The sequence below is a fragment of the Ostrinia furnacalis genome, unplaced genomic scaffold, assembly GCF_004193835.3.
Source record: "Ostrinia furnacalis isolate ACB-3 unplaced genomic scaffold, ASM419383v2 OfSCF0688, whole genome shotgun sequence".
Taxonomy (NCBI): domain Eukaryota; kingdom Metazoa; phylum Arthropoda; class Insecta; order Lepidoptera; family Crambidae; genus Ostrinia; species Ostrinia furnacalis.
Window position 1 is genome coordinate 136498 of NW_021130927.1, and position 15942 is coordinate 152439.

The 15942-nt window shown below is 35.8% G+C and overlaps 1 protein-coding gene across 1 annotated transcript in view; it reads left to right on the top strand.

Moving 5' to 3' along the window:
* Gycalpha99B (guanylate cyclase 1 soluble subunit alpha 2) overlaps window positions 1–15942 on the top strand; it is a 112638-nt gene that overhangs the window by 88167 nt on the left and 8529 nt on the right. The window contains exons 9-10 of the mRNA XM_028323764.1: window positions 13926–14105; window positions 14438–14576. Coding sequence (XP_028179565.1) covers window positions 13926–14105; window positions 14438–14576 — 319 coding nt within the window. The remainder of the gene's footprint in view (window positions 1–13925; window positions 14106–14437; window positions 14577–15942) is intronic.

A 15942-nucleotide genomic window follows, 5' to 3' on the forward strand; every position in this document is an offset into this window, starting at 1 on the left:
GTCACAATCATTTGTCACTTGTAATAGTAGAAGAGTCTATAAAGAACTACAATATTCGCAGGTTCGATTCTTTTAGGGATTCATTTTCTTATAGAAAAGAGTATCAGTCCGCTTTAGTAGATTGACCCAGTTCCTGAATTGCTATTTCTTAGTAGAATATTAATCCGCCTATATTATAATGTAAATATTTTAAGCGTAAGTGATTAGAATACAGGCTTAATTTGAGCCTAGATAAATTTTGTGGCATCGCGTATTTTAGCGTTACATTATAGCGTTAAAACAACGTCTTTACAAAATAGTAGCATTTATGTATTAGTTATACACACATCTCGTGCGTACCCTTCCCTTTGTTGGCTGCGGTCGAGAGAGGCTCAGAACACTTCCATCAGCGAGACATTCCTTTGTACTGAGGCACTTTGCCGTGTTTGTCCAACAATATTAGGGCGTCGGACGATATTTGTGTTACAATATAAATGTTTGCTGGGATTCAAATAGTGGGATTTATTACCAAAACTACAACATTTATATGCGTAAACCTAAGGCACTGCTTTTTCCAACCAAAGAAGAACGGTCACGCCCCATACAAAAAAAACCCAGACCCGACAGAAACGAGACATACCTCAGTTTTTTTGTCATGTCTTAATTAGTTAAATTATATATTTTTTATATTCGAAATCTATGTATAACACCAAAATATTACCCTTTGTTTTTGTTCAGGCGTTATACAAAAACTAATACAAAATGCCTATTTATCACCAAAATTGGTAAATGTATGTACCTAAATGTCTATTACAGTTGCTATGGAATGTATCTAGGTGACCTGGAGATACAGCCGGATTATACAGGGTGGTTATACATATGGAACGATAAGTGATCTCCCTCGATTATTTCTAAACTATACAAGATATCGAAAAACTAGTTACTGATTCTGAAAGTACTTCACGAGCTCTTTCAAATGGTACCAATAATAGGTTACAGATTATGGAATCTGGTAACATTGAATTTTTGGATTTTGTAACTTCTCGTTTCCACCCTGTATAATCCAGCTGTATCTCCAGGTCACCTAGATACATTCTATAGCAGCTGTAATAGACATTTAGGTACATACATTTACCAATTTTGGTGATAAATATGCATTTTGTATTAGTTTTTGTATAACGCCTGAACAAAAACAAAGGGTAATATTTTAGTGTTATACATAGATTTCGAATATAAAAAATATATAATTTAACTAATTAAGACATGACAAAAAAACTGAGGTATGTCTCGTTTCTGTCGGGCCTGGGTCACAAATGACCGTTCTTTTTTGACTGAATACTTTTAAAATTAGAAAGCTAAAGATTTTGTTTAGTTGTACGAGCTAATCTCAGAAACTACTCCAATCCATTTATCGAGGAATGGCTATTAACATCACGCTACGACCAATAGCAGCGGATCATAAATGAAAAATTTTGCAAAAACCGGAATAATTATTCAAACTATTTCCACGCGTACGAAGTCGCGGGTACAGCTAGTCATTTATAATTTGGTAAACAAAACCAACGAACAGTTTAATAATTTATACTATGGCTCGTCTTTTAATCCATTACTGTTCTCTTATAAAGAAACCAATAAATAATAAATGTTTCAAATTTCCAGATCCAGACACTACAAGACTTGGCATTTTGCTCTCGTTTACTTTTATTACATTGAAGTTCTATCAATAAAATTGGATTTTTTATTAGAAAAGACATCTTTATTCGTCATGTTCAAGTCCATCAAGTTTTTATTGTAATAAGAAAACATTTTGAACTCCATTATGGTTGGAGTTGAAATGTAATATGATAGAAGAAAATAAATGAGACTTAACGCCCGTATTCACAATCATTACTATGAAGTCTCACAGTACGCGTGGACGCACAGGGCGACACACGAACCAATCACAGAGCTCTATTCAACGCTATGCGTTCGATTGCAAGCATCGTTTGTGAATACGGGTATAAGTGTGATGAAGTGATAATAACTTTGTTTTAAATAAAAATTAAATTATAGTACCTAATAAGTTTCAAAACAAGCAGTTACCTACTTCACATTATAAATACGAGTTTATAGTAGATAATATTATTAAGCGTTTGTATTATTACGTAATGTTCGTCTTTAACAAGGCTTAAATAGTATATTGGTGAGGCGTTGTCACCTGGGTTTAATTGGTCAAAGACATTGCTTTGAAATGGCCTACCTTGAAAAAAGAATCATGTCCAACGTTCCAAGTGGGCAAATACTAATGATCCGAGGATTTTTCTAATCAAATTCCAAACAAAGAGCATTTCAACCCAAACGGGTCTTCTAACGAAATGACAATGAAGAAGATTCGGGATCAGAATGAAGCTCGTGACGGTGGATTTGCTAGCTATATAAATAGTGGTGTGTCCGTCCCTTAACTATGTTTGCTCAAGGAATTGAGCCGACCTCGGATCGTGGACGTAAATTTTACTTATTTTCCTGGATGGGGCACTGAAATTCCATTTTAAGCCGCTTTCACATTAGGGCGTGAGAAGCGCGACAGCAGCGCGTCAGCGGCGTTTTTATAATGTGAAGGCAGGCATCGTCGTCATAGTACTTGAAATTATATCATCGGTAGCGTGTCTGTTGCGCGTTTGTCGCGCTGCTAAAGTCGCCTATGTGAAAGCGCTCTTGGGATCGGATACCGGATGACCCGGGTGGATATATCGGACGACAGCATATAAAAGCTAACATTGTAGTCTTACCTCAATAGTTGTTTATGTAAAACTAGCTTTTGCTCGCAACTTTACCCGTTGAAATTTACTTTGTCAAATATCTATATAATATAATATATGTTATTCTAATGTTAAACAATAACACTGATTTTTTCACTAGTATCTTAACCTAACAATAAGGGCTCTTTCAAATTAGACGTTTTGAGCTGGACGGATGTCGTGCGTACTTATGCAAGTCCCCACACTTTACTGTTGGTACTTGTCAATGTTATTCCGACGCAATTACTCGTACCTATCATACAATTTTCGATGTGAGGTCCTACAAACGAACGACAACCGACCGTTTCAATACGTCTAATTTGAAAGAGCTTTTAACTTCAGATTTAATTCACATTCACATTTAGACAAAACTGAGATAGTAACCTAAGTTTTATTCTTATCCCATCTTGAAATAGAATCCAGGAACGAATTGTCACTAAGTGTATTTTCACCTGCAGACTTAAAATTCTTGATCGATTCATGAACCATGACTACAAAAATCTTTATTACTTTTCATTTCATTTCCACATCACATCATCACAATTTCCATACAGAGAAAATAAGCCAAATGGGCATCTCCAAGAAATGGATTTGGTTAAAATATTGCCATTAATGTCTTCAGTAAATGGGCCCCATTACTAAGAACAAAGTCATTACCTCGCCTACCTTAGATGGGTGAAGGAATAAAATTTTATTGCTGTTAGGTAAATGAACGAAAAAATCATAGAAAACTACAATTATTTCAATGTATAAGTATGTCACTCAATGAGAGTTGAGGCCGTCAACACACGCAATCGTTTGTGCAATTCACGAAGGCGAATGAGCTTTACATGTGTAGTGGCTCACTACTGTTCGTTTTTCTAAAGTTATGATAGACATTACACTGCATGTACACGTACACACACAAGTTACGAACTATACCTTTTTGTATGTATACGCTGTCTCTGCTGACGTCTTGCATAGTCGGACTAATGCTTTCTGTCTCGCTTGCAGTCACTTAAAAGAGAGTGGTAACTATTAAATTCGATATTTGTACTATCGTTGAGCGACCTATATTTACCTTCTCAAATTGAAAAATGAATGCGTTCAAAACAAAAGAAAACGATAAATAAAACGCTTTGAATGCAAAAGCACTGGCCACTCACTAGATTGTAGTTTTTTAAGAAGGAATAAGTTTGATCGTTTACGTCTTTCGTTTTAGCTAAAATAACTTAAAAAAATGAATGTTTCTTCTGTAAAGGAACATCTATGCTTTTCCCGTTCACAATTTCAGTTCCATACCTGTAAAATTGAAAATTTGTGTTATCTTATTACGATCCACTTTCTAAGGGTAGAATTTATAGCCTCAAATGAATTTTTACACTTCCAATTTATGTGAGTTTTCCCAAAATCCTGTGGAAGCTTTATTGATATGCAAATATATCTTATTTAGATCCTTTGGCGTATCCATAAAATTGTGAATAAGTAAATAGGCTCTTTTGTAATATAAATTTCGGGTATCGAGTGTATTGTGTTGAGACTTAAGCTTTTTTCTACACATTGGCCGAGATATTCCGTTCCGCCTTTTTCATGTGCACGTAATGAAGCGCACTTGAACTATTCCTCAACGCATAAGGAAAAGTTGCGTTGGAAAACCACTAAAAGATGCACTTGAAATTAGGTGCGCTTCGAGGAATAAGTATCTTATTATTCTCATTGAACCGACCACCTGAACTAGTGTTTGTCAGAATACCATGTGAGATGATTAATTTATTTTATACCTGTTCAGTCCTTGTAAAAATATTGGCGGGTATTCTCACATTTGCTTCGCCAACTTTATTTTCCTACCATCGTCCAATGGTCGGAGCAAGCCCCACTTGCCCGGCGACGCTCATCGCGCACACCCGTGTGTCGCGCACGCTTAGCGAGTCTACGAGTGACGTTCACTCCCTGAAAAGACCGTGTCTTTTGCTATAATTCGCGTGTAGCCGTGCTCCGCGTACCATCATCATCATCAGCATCAGCTCCGAGCATACTCTGGCAGTGCTCCACCGCCCAGAACGCCGTGCGTCTGCAGGTTGGCTTCCGTCCGTGGCGAGGGTCGATTTTAAGGTTGGTGAAGCTCAGATTACCTGTCTCTGTGTTGCGAGGACTGATCTACCTTTCATCAATTTTCTATTATAAAAAACCTATACAGTCCACTTTCAAATCAAATTCCCTGAACCAGCGTAATAAACGCAATTTTCAGTGCGACATGCGCACAATACCTATCGCATGGTAAATTCTCATAAATACATCCGATCGTATACATATTTATTTGTAATCGATTCCCCGTAATACCAGGCCTGTTCATCTCCGCGAGTTTACATCGAAAACAAAACACGCACGATTGCCCCCTACAGGAGTACTATTCGACAAGGCCTCACATACGAGCGAACTTTGACTCACGCACGCGTATTCTTGTGTATGATGGAAAAAAATAAAGAAAATGGTGTACTAAATACTGTGCAGTATTTAACTGCCTAAATAATAATAAAAACACAGAATGTACTTTTTTAAGTTGCCTGAAGACACTGAGAGGTAAATAAGTAGTTAATATTATTCATGATAATTCATGCTAAATCATGTATTTCCTCCGCCATTTTCTGCAGTTTGGCACCTCACGTCACATCATTTTACCGAAGTCAGCCCTATAGCTTCGGCGCAGTACCGATCACTGACGTTTGTCAACAAAACTTTTGACAAACTTGCTTGACTCTTGAGACAAGCTAAATTACACCATATTGTTAATGACATTGAGCATACATTTTTTAAATACCTTCGCGAAGTAAAACTTCTGTACGTAGTACTTATTATTATTCTGTGGTAATACACACAGGAAAACCTACTTTAATTGGTCTGGTTTTTGATTTACAAATAATTGTGTATTTACTAATAAGAAAAGTATTTGCGCGGTTTTGTGTTTCTCTGAATCTTCAGAATAATAACCACTCTCTACTAACAAATTAATAGCTGTTTCAATAAATTAGATTTCCTACGGGACGCCATTTTTAGACTCATTAGTAGTTCTTTTGTTATCCGTAACAAAGAGTTTGGATTGAATTAGGTCAGCTCTATTAATTAAAAGTTTGAAGACTGTATCCATTCGGAGTATTTTTAATCTGGAAAAGTGTGGTAAGATTCTTTAATAACAGTTTTAATAAAGTTTCTAAACTTTATTACTGAAAAGAAGTTATATGCGACGTGAATTACTTACTAACTAGCAGTTTTAATAGCGCTGTTAATAAAAGAGCTTTTAAAAACTTTACGGTGATTACTTTGAAAAAAAAAAACAATAAAACAAAAGAAAAAATTGTTTGCGGATTCAACTTCAATTGAATTGAAGTAAGGTTTGACCTTACGTTGGAATAATTTACATAGAAGATTGTTCGTACGTTGAAGATTTAGTGCTCGTGAATGTACAGAAGACAGCATCAACTTTACATTATTATTGTTTACAATTTACTTACATTATCACATATATTAGCGTGCTTTTTCATTACTTTTTCAAGAGTACTTATGTTCTCTAACTAACTGATACCAAATTAACTGTAAGACTGAGTTGCACCACCTAACTTTGCCTATAACCTGTGTTTTTTGTATGGAGTTTGACAGATTTTTGACATTTTTTAAAATTAAAGTAAAATGGTGCAACCCAGCCCAACTAAAGGTTCTATAACGAATAGGACGTTGCTTTTTCTGACCTGAGGAAAGGTCAGTAAACATACAAAGGCCGTAAACATTATTGTGGAACGGAATTGACAGGACTACAGTCCCTTGCTAGATTAATGACTGACCACACATTGCCTTCATTCGTTTGGCCCAACGATCAATATGTGCCGTCTCTGTCCTGGAGGAAAGACCGTTAATACTGATTAGCGTGTTTTTGTCCTGTCTTTGGACTATTTGTACTTCTTATGTCGTAAGTAGAACTGACGTCATTATCCCTGGTGTTAGACTTTTTTAACCATCTTTAAATATCGATCATAAGATCGACGCTAACGGTTTAATTCGTCAATACGATAACGGGCGTAAAAAATCTATCCCTAAGCCGAAGGCAACTTATTCTCCACATCATGAGGATCATTTTTTTCTTCGAGACCATACCTTAGAACCTTATGGTTTCGGAAATATTGAAGGTCAAAGTCACAATATATTCCTTTCCGAAAAAGCAAAGGTAAAAAGGATTTTATAAAAGGTGACTTGACAGGCCTCCTCAAGCAGTCTAGCCAGTGTGGGAACGCGTTACCGAAAAACTCTTTATTTACCTTTGTAAATTAGAAAGGGTTCATATGAAAGACAATTCATATGTACACTTTAACGTGACTCACACTGTATTATTTCTTTTTTGTAATGGTCTTGATATCAGTTTGTTTTGGACTTTGTAAACTAGGTATGCTTAATGAAAACTAGAATTGCAGTAGGGTATATTTGGATATTGCTAGGAAAAGGAATGTGTTTACTGAAATCACTACAAACATAGAGTGTTCGGCGTCTATGGCTTTATTTATTAGAAAAGTTACCGATTCCTATTGGGGCGTAAAAACCAATGTCTGGCAGGCTTACAGTGTCCGATAGCCCGTTAGAAATGTATCACAGTGCCCCAGAATCCATTGTTTTTAGTACGTTGTGGTACAGTTTAGTTGTAGAAATTGTATATGTGAGATTTTTCCATTTTATTCACTAGCCCGCGACCTCGTACGCATGATAATAGTTTGAATAAGTTTTTTACAACAGTTATCCATATGTTCCACCCCTATTGTTACTCGTATACAGCCTTCCTCGATATATAGGCTATCCAACACAATCATATTTTTTAAAATCAGACCAGCAGTTCCTGAGATTAGCGCGTTCAAACAAACAAACTCTTCAGCTTTATTAGTATAGATCTGTGTGTATAGAATTAATTTTACCTATGTTGTAGATACTGAGATTACAAATCTACTGAACAATGTTAGGCTTAATTTTGAGCGGATCGTTTTCTGCTTCTCAGCATAGGATCAGGGTATTGTTGGTTTACCACAGTCAAATGAAACAGTAAAATTATACAACTAGCATAATAATATTGAGCAATTGTGACAAAATAATGATGTAACCTCCTAAAATAGTGATCTAGCGTTTATGAAACAAATAGTTGCCGATATTTATAATAATTGTATTATTAAGGCCCTATTATTTTTTTCATACCAGTAAGCAGTAATCCATTAGATGTTCTTTTGAAGCAAGAATTAAAAATACAGACGTATACATTCTTGTGATCATTTTCATAATTGCCGATATAGTTCTAATCCGATTACAGCAGCTGTAGGTGACGTATTGCAGCGATGCACTGATTTCTGATATTGGTTATATGTATTTCATATCGTACGATGCTATTTGATAGGCATACTTAAAGACCAGCATGTTGTGACGATCTACTACTGCTACGTGGAGTCGTTAAAAATTGTAATACAAGATTTTTTTCGTTTTGCTGATTCTGTAATGTTGGCTGTTTATTATAATGAATTTAAATTTCTGTGTGTGTGATGGGCCTGGGTGTTACTATGTATAATATGTATGTATTTACAAAAAAAGTATTTAAGTATGTTTATATCCGTTGTCTAGTACGCATAGTACAAGCTTTGCTTAGTTTGGGACTAGAAGCGTAGTGTCAAATGTTCAAGGATATTTATTTATTTATTATTATGTGTATGTATGTGTTTCCATGTGGCAGCAAAATAAACGAGTTTCTATTCTATTGTAAAAGGCCAGAAGTATACTATGAGTCTTACTACTTTCATTTGACTATGTCTTGACCGAACATTTACTCTGGAATCAATCTCCTAGCTATCCCTAATACATGATGCTCGTATGTAAGGTAAATAGGACGTTATACTCTTTTCTCGGAATACGTTTTCTCATCAAGCAACCGAATAGGTTTATGTTTGTATGTAGATTAGAAAAGAAAGAGGGGATCAAGTATATTTTGGTAAGTAAATAGATATTTTCCTTTATTTTCGTCTTATACTTTGTAATTAACCAATGGATTAAATGGATACTTTGATATCAAAAGCTGGGTTTCACCGTCTTACTTTAACTAAAATCAGCGTCAAAAGTCTGTCAAACACCGCTGCACCGTATGTAGTACAAAAACACCGGGATTGTTAATGTTAAGGTAGTCCAACTGAGGCTAACACCCGTATTTACAAATATTACTATGAGGTCTCACAGTGCGCGTGGACGCACAGGGTGACACACGAACCAATCACAGAGCTCTATTCAACGCTGTGCGTTTGATATGCTGCTTCACTTAAGCAAGCATCGTTTTTGAATACGGGTGTAAGACGTTTTCATTTATGCAAATAGCGATTCAATATTTTAAAAACACTTATTAAAAAAAAAATATGTTCAATTTCTTCATGATGATGGTAATACAAAGGTGTTAAATACTACTTATGAAGATCATTATTAAGAGCCTCCTAAAGCACGGTAATTAGGAGAGGAGGGCTTTTTGTTTGTAATTTACCTAATCATGTTATTTCATCATTCAGGAAGGTACTAATTAATGGTAAAGTATTCACTAATTAATGGACCATTTACCTTATTCTTATAATGTTGTTCACTGTTATTCTTTATTTTATTTTATTGGGCGTTTATCTACAGTAATATTATTAAAAAAACTAGCGGCCCGACGCGGCTTCGTACGATTGCAATGGAGTTTCTTGGGTTTTTTCTTCTATATTATGCATGTTTCATACCCATAAACCTTCCTCTTGAGTCACTCTATCTATTAAAAAAACCGCATCAAAATCCGTTGCGTAGTTCTAAAGAACTAAGCACACATAGGGACAGACAACGGAAAGCGACTTAGTTTTATAAGTACCTACTATGTAGTAATTGATATGTATTGTATATGATAGGTAGGTAAGGCATGTGAGGACCACTTTCACTGGTTGGGTTTCATTGGAGGCCAAGCTGTAGATCTCGGCTATACAGAAGTCGCAGTAGTGGGATTAGTCCCATCAAAGTGACTACCTACTAAACTACTGATCCGATTTTGAAAAGTCTTTAAGCAGACAACTGTCTACAAAAATTATTCCTGAGTTATATCGACTATTTTAACATACAAAACCATTCGGCCGAATTAACATAAAAGCCCCAAACTTTATACCAGTGACTCGCAGACCTAAGTAATGTTTTATGTATGTAGCATTGCTATAGAATAGCTGCAAGTTGTTGACCCAGTAGTGAGGTGTTGTTTACATTGCAAATAACTGAGTGACCCGCCTCTCCCGAGTGAAACGGCAAAGAGGATCTCGGAGTATTTTTAGACGTATACTTTATAAAACAGATATTAAGGCCTGGTTCTCGCTAAGTTTTGGATAAAACTATACCTACACAAGAATATTTGTCATTCTTTAATTCGCTGTCAAAACTAATTTCAGGTTTATACAGGTTATTATTACCGTTAAAGTACGTTAGTCCACTGGGATATTCCTTAATTTACACGAAATTAATAATGATGAACTCTTCTGTTTTTTCTTTTTTGTCTTTTTTGAGATGGTTTTAATAAATTAATTCTATCAAATAAATTATGAAATAAAATACAAATAGTTTATGTCAAGCTGTCTATTTTGAATAATTAATATCAAAATACTAACTAGTTAGTCCTGAGTATTCATTTAATGCAAAACGATAAACTATCTCTAGAATTAACACATTTGAGCCCGCATTCAAAAACTACGCCCTTAGCTCGATTCTAATTACAGCATAGATTGAAATTGAAACTTCGTCTGATTAAAATTAAAACAATCAAGAGCAAGGCATTAAATTGAGACTTGTCTAACTACGAACCCCAAGTATTAAATAAAGCTATCGACAATAAAAAAGTACACGCCATTTTCGTCCGTAAAAGCCAAAAACACTATTGCAGTCGTTTTTAAAACTGCTTAAAGGCGTCAGAAGCAGTGCTTTACTTCACACAAGTTCCACATTCTGCAGCTTTAAAATAACATCGCACTACAGTAAGAAGATTTTAGTTAAAAGCCGAAGAGCGATGACGTTTTAAGTCTGCCACTTCGCTCTAAGAAAGCAACTTAGGCCGGGTTTCCACCAAGCCGAGCGGAGCAGAGGAGTTTTTTGGAATAACCACAGTTCTCAGAAACTAAAGGGAGATATGACAAGGGGGCGTGGCCGGTATCGCAGCAATATGCCCAAAAACAGAACACATTTTTCGTGAATGCAATGATGACAGTAGCGACGTCATAATGTGTAAACAGTCTACATTGCTTGCGTACTTAGTACTGAAGATTATTCGAACGTTGAGTACTGATACCGTAGTGGATAATGAGCACATATTTTGATTACTTTGTGCGTGAATTTCTAATGCGACACTGAGTTTCGAACTCAGCGCATTAGTTTGCATTTCTCTATCTCTATGGGAATAACCAATCGGATTTCATTATTTCCACTTCACTCCCCGCTGTCGAATTGTATAGAAAAATTTGACGGCCCGAGACTTCTCCGCTCTTCTCCGCTCCGCTCCGCATTGGTGGAAACCGGGCTTTAGGCTCAAGTTTGAACTAAGTTGAACAACACTGTTCTGAAGGTAAACTCTAAAGTTTTCTGCCTGTGTTGCCATAAGAAAATGTTTATTCATTAGATCAGCCATTGTTGGCGCTGAGGTAGCTGAGAATTAATGTCTTAAAGATTCATTAGTATTGAATTTTCTAAGAGATGTTATGGAGAGATTAGTATTATACATACAGTCTTTAAAAAGAACTTCACTTATTTTTACGTGACTTGAATTCGTTCAATATAATTTGATTCCAAAATGAAGACTAGAGTTTTTTGTATGTTAATTAATTAAACTTCAAGCAATCTGATTTCTTAAAAATACATTTATTCGACATAACATTTTAACATTTTGAAGTACGTACTATGTATAAATGAAAAACGTAGTTAACAAATCCATATTAAGCAAACTATACGTGTCATAATGTTCAGGAGTTCAATTGTTTGGTATTGACTTGGAAACCATAGAAAACATAACTATTTATCTAGGTACCTAAGAAGAACAGACTGTTCGGTACTCTGTGCACTTAAGTTTATGCACTTGTAATTTCCCTCATCCATGAACCAACAGAAAAATGTAAAAGCGCAACCGTCAGAGCAAATAAGTCAATACTGCCGATGCAGCCCGAGAAAGTACACACGACAGCATATCAGGCTTCCCATTTTTGTTGCAAACTCGCCCCTATTACAACTGCACAAGAACTGGTTGGTTACGTTGACGTGCCGTCGTCTGTACATATTAAATTTTTCTCTCGGCAAACATCATGTTCGCTCGCTACGTTTTTCAACTCACCCTGTATTTTCTGCATCAATATTTGGTATCGATTATGAATATTGGAAGCTTTTGTGATAGTAGCCACTTTGTAATTGCGAAAACAACTCTTTGAAATGGGTAGAAGCTTTTTCTGTTCCAATACTTTGTGTAATTTTGTGCTGAGCTGGGCTGTTTTTCAGTAAAGGGCATGATTTCAGACTCATTGAAAGACTGAAAATAATACCTACTTAAACTTTAATTCAGATCAGAGTCCATTTAAATGGTAGTTGAGTTACTTAATAAGTTGCTACTAAGCAGAAAAGTAAGAAAAGGCACCAAAGTTAAAGTTCGCTAAACGAAAATTGAAACAAAGTTCGGCCCAATCCTAATTATTCTCACTTTCGTATTTGGTGCGATGTAAATAGTGGCAATGGGCCGGGTACGTAGTGGACACAAGGTGGACCGACGACCTCATAAAGGTAGCAGGAAGGCGCTGGATGCAGGCCGCCACCAACCAGCCATTGTGGAAATCATTGGGGAAAGCATATGTTCAACAGTGTTAGTCCTATGGCTGAAATGATGTTGATGATACAACACAACGGTGAAATGTTAATTAATTACTTATAAAAGAAATAACGCGGGCTGTAACTTTAAGTTTTTGATAGTAACTGAAGCGGAATAAGCCATACTGAGATACAATTTTCATCGCATCTCGCTTTCAAAGCCTGAAAATAGTGCATTTTTTCACTATCCTTTATACACTTCAGTCTTATTAAGTAAAGTTGTCTAGCAAAAACTCGGTTCCCTTTGAACAAGAATAACTTCGAAATAATTAAACTGGAACGCTACGTTTAAAATGCACGTTACTTTCTTTGTAAATGAGTTTTTATATCGTTTTTCTTATCTACCCCTTGTTAATGGTTTCGAAATGGATTTTTGAGATTTATTAACCAAATCATAATTGCGGTGCAGAGAAAAGCTTTTGTTTTAATTAATAGTCGACGAACGTTTGATGTAGAACTCATTCCTCCTGTTTCACAATGAAAGCAAATGGAAGTAGTACCTATTACTAAAATACTGTTATGATATTTTGTTGATACATAAATTATACTTGGTCAAAAATGCTTAATCCAAAAAAATATGTTTTTATGCAAAAAAATGCAAAATATGGTTAGTAGGTATTATTATGAAAAAGTGGTCGCTGACTCCTTGGCCGCGCGATGCTGGCCACTAAGAAAGAAGAAACTGATTTTTTTCTCGACGACTAAAATCGATATTCTTTTGTTTTTTCACTCACACCTACACCTTCGGATGGTCACGCATACGTATGTCTTGATTTTGTAAATAATTGTACCTAAATATGTAATTATGTATATTCTAGTTTTAACCCCGAATCTCGAGCATTAATTAATTACAACTAGGAAACCCAGAAGCACACATACACGCAATATTAGGCAGGCCCATCGGTCACTACAGTCACCCTTTACGACATCTACCCGAAGAGTGGAGGTGGTCTAAATTCTACTCTGTCGAAACCACACAACTATTTGTTTATTTTTATTTTATTTATTTTAGGAATTACAAACAAATGTGTGAAACCATGTAATAAAGAGCGAGGCAATTACAATTAAGGTAGGTACCTTATAAACGCGGTGTAGCTCAACACCAAGAAGTAATTAATATTATGTTCAGACTTAATTATTAATTTTGTTCTGTTTTTTTTTTTCATTTAATTTATCTTAATTTTAATTTGGTCACTTTGCAGAGTGTCTAAAATATGCTTTTTAAATTTTAAGGGACTACTAGCTTCTATAACCTTCTCTAATCCAGTTTTTTGTCCACAGGGTCTGGAGATCAAAGGCCAAATGGTATTCTGCTCAGAATCGGACTCGCTGCTCTTCGTTGGGTCCCCATTCCTGGACGGTTTAGAGGGCCTCACTGGAAGAGGGCTGTTCATCTCTGATATACCTCTTCATGACGCTACAAGAGACGTCATCTTAGTCGGCGAACAGGCTCGAGCTCAGGTATGAATTCATCATCATCATTTTGGTTACATGACTTCCACTGCTGAGCATGGGTTTCTGATTCCCAAATTGTCCAGTTGGCATGCATTCAGCGCCTTCCATCACATTTTGAATGGAGTTAAATAACTTTGTACCTACTTACCAGTTCCGAGCTAGCTAGTTCGAGGATACCTGCAGCGCACGCGCAAACACCGGTCGCTGTGGAAATCTTTGGGAAATCAGAGACCTTTGTCCAGCAGTGGACGTTATCGGCTGAAATGAACGAACCTACTGACGAGTAGATTAAATACTTATCTAATACTTAAACTTACTCGCATTTATTTTTATGACAGGATGGCTTACGAAGAAGAATGGACAAGCTGAAGAACTCGATAGAAGAAGCAAGTAAAGCGGTGGACAAAGAGAGAGAGAAGAATGTCAGTCTTCTCCATTTGATATTCCCGCCACATATTGCGAAGAGACTGTGGTTAGGTAAGATAAATTATACTACTAATATTATAAATGCAAAAGTTTGGATGTCTGTTACTCTTTCACGCAAAAACTACTGAACGGATTTAGATGAAACTTTACAATATTAATGTTAATAACCCAGAATAACATATAGGCTAAATTTGTGTCGAACTGTGACAAACTAAATTTCACGCGGGTGAAACCGCGGGCAAAAGCTAGTTTATCAATATGTCCTTCTTTATATTACAGTCGACATCACATAAGATTTTACATCTTATTACAAATTATACTTATTTTATAAAAGAACTAGCTTTCCGCCCGCGGCTTCGCCCGCGTGGAATTTTGTCTGTCACAGAAAAACTTTATCGCGCGCGTCCCTGTTTCAAAAACCGGGATAAAAACTATCCTATGTTCTTTCCCGGGACTCAAACTATCTCTATGCCAAATTTCATCAAAATCGGTTGCGAGGTTTAAGCGGGAAAGCGTAACAGACAGACAGACAGACAGACNATATTCATAAAATATAAGAAAAAAATATTTTCATGTTTATTTAACCTGATTTTTATATTTTAAAAGTATTCAAACATTTAGATAATAACGTTAAAACATTTAAAAATAATCGTATGAGAACGTTTTCGACTTCTCCACGGACCAAGTCGCGGGCAAAAGCTATTTGTAAAATAATTAGACTAAATTATTAAAAGTGCCTACCCAAAGTCATTATTCCACGCGGACGAAGTCGCGGGCACAGCTAGTGATAGGATATTTTTGAAGCAGCTCCATATTCGTATGTTTCTTTATGCAAAAATTACGTGTTTTGATATATCAAAATAGCAGCAAATAAGTAGTATTTTAATATTTTTTCAAATAAGTATGTTGAGCAGGCTATTATGCTATTATGAGACGTGTATGTACCTATAAGTCCTACATATTTTATATTTACCTAAAACTTAATGCGTCAAAAATGTACTAGCCATAAAATGTAAAAGGATGTACACCACTTAGGAAAACCCATCAGCCCCATGTTTAATGACGACAAAAAGCATAAAACAAAGCCTTATAGGGCTTAAAGACATAATGTTGCCCTAAAAATGAGTACCCTTACTTATCGTAGCCTAAGTATGGTTTAGTGTGGCCAGTCCATATCAGGTGTAAACATATCCAGGGGGCTTTTATCCCAGCCCTTTACCATGTTTTATGGCGGTCATACCATATTTTATGGAATGAGTGAGGCGGAGAATATTAAATTTTAGAGGTATTTGGTGGAAAATGTACCCATTGTACTTGTTTTCATGGTTTGACCCTATTGCGATAACTCAAAAGTCAAAACTCTGTTTAAATTCTAGTAAAGATTTGCTTGACTACAATATTAAAATTTGCTTCTTTT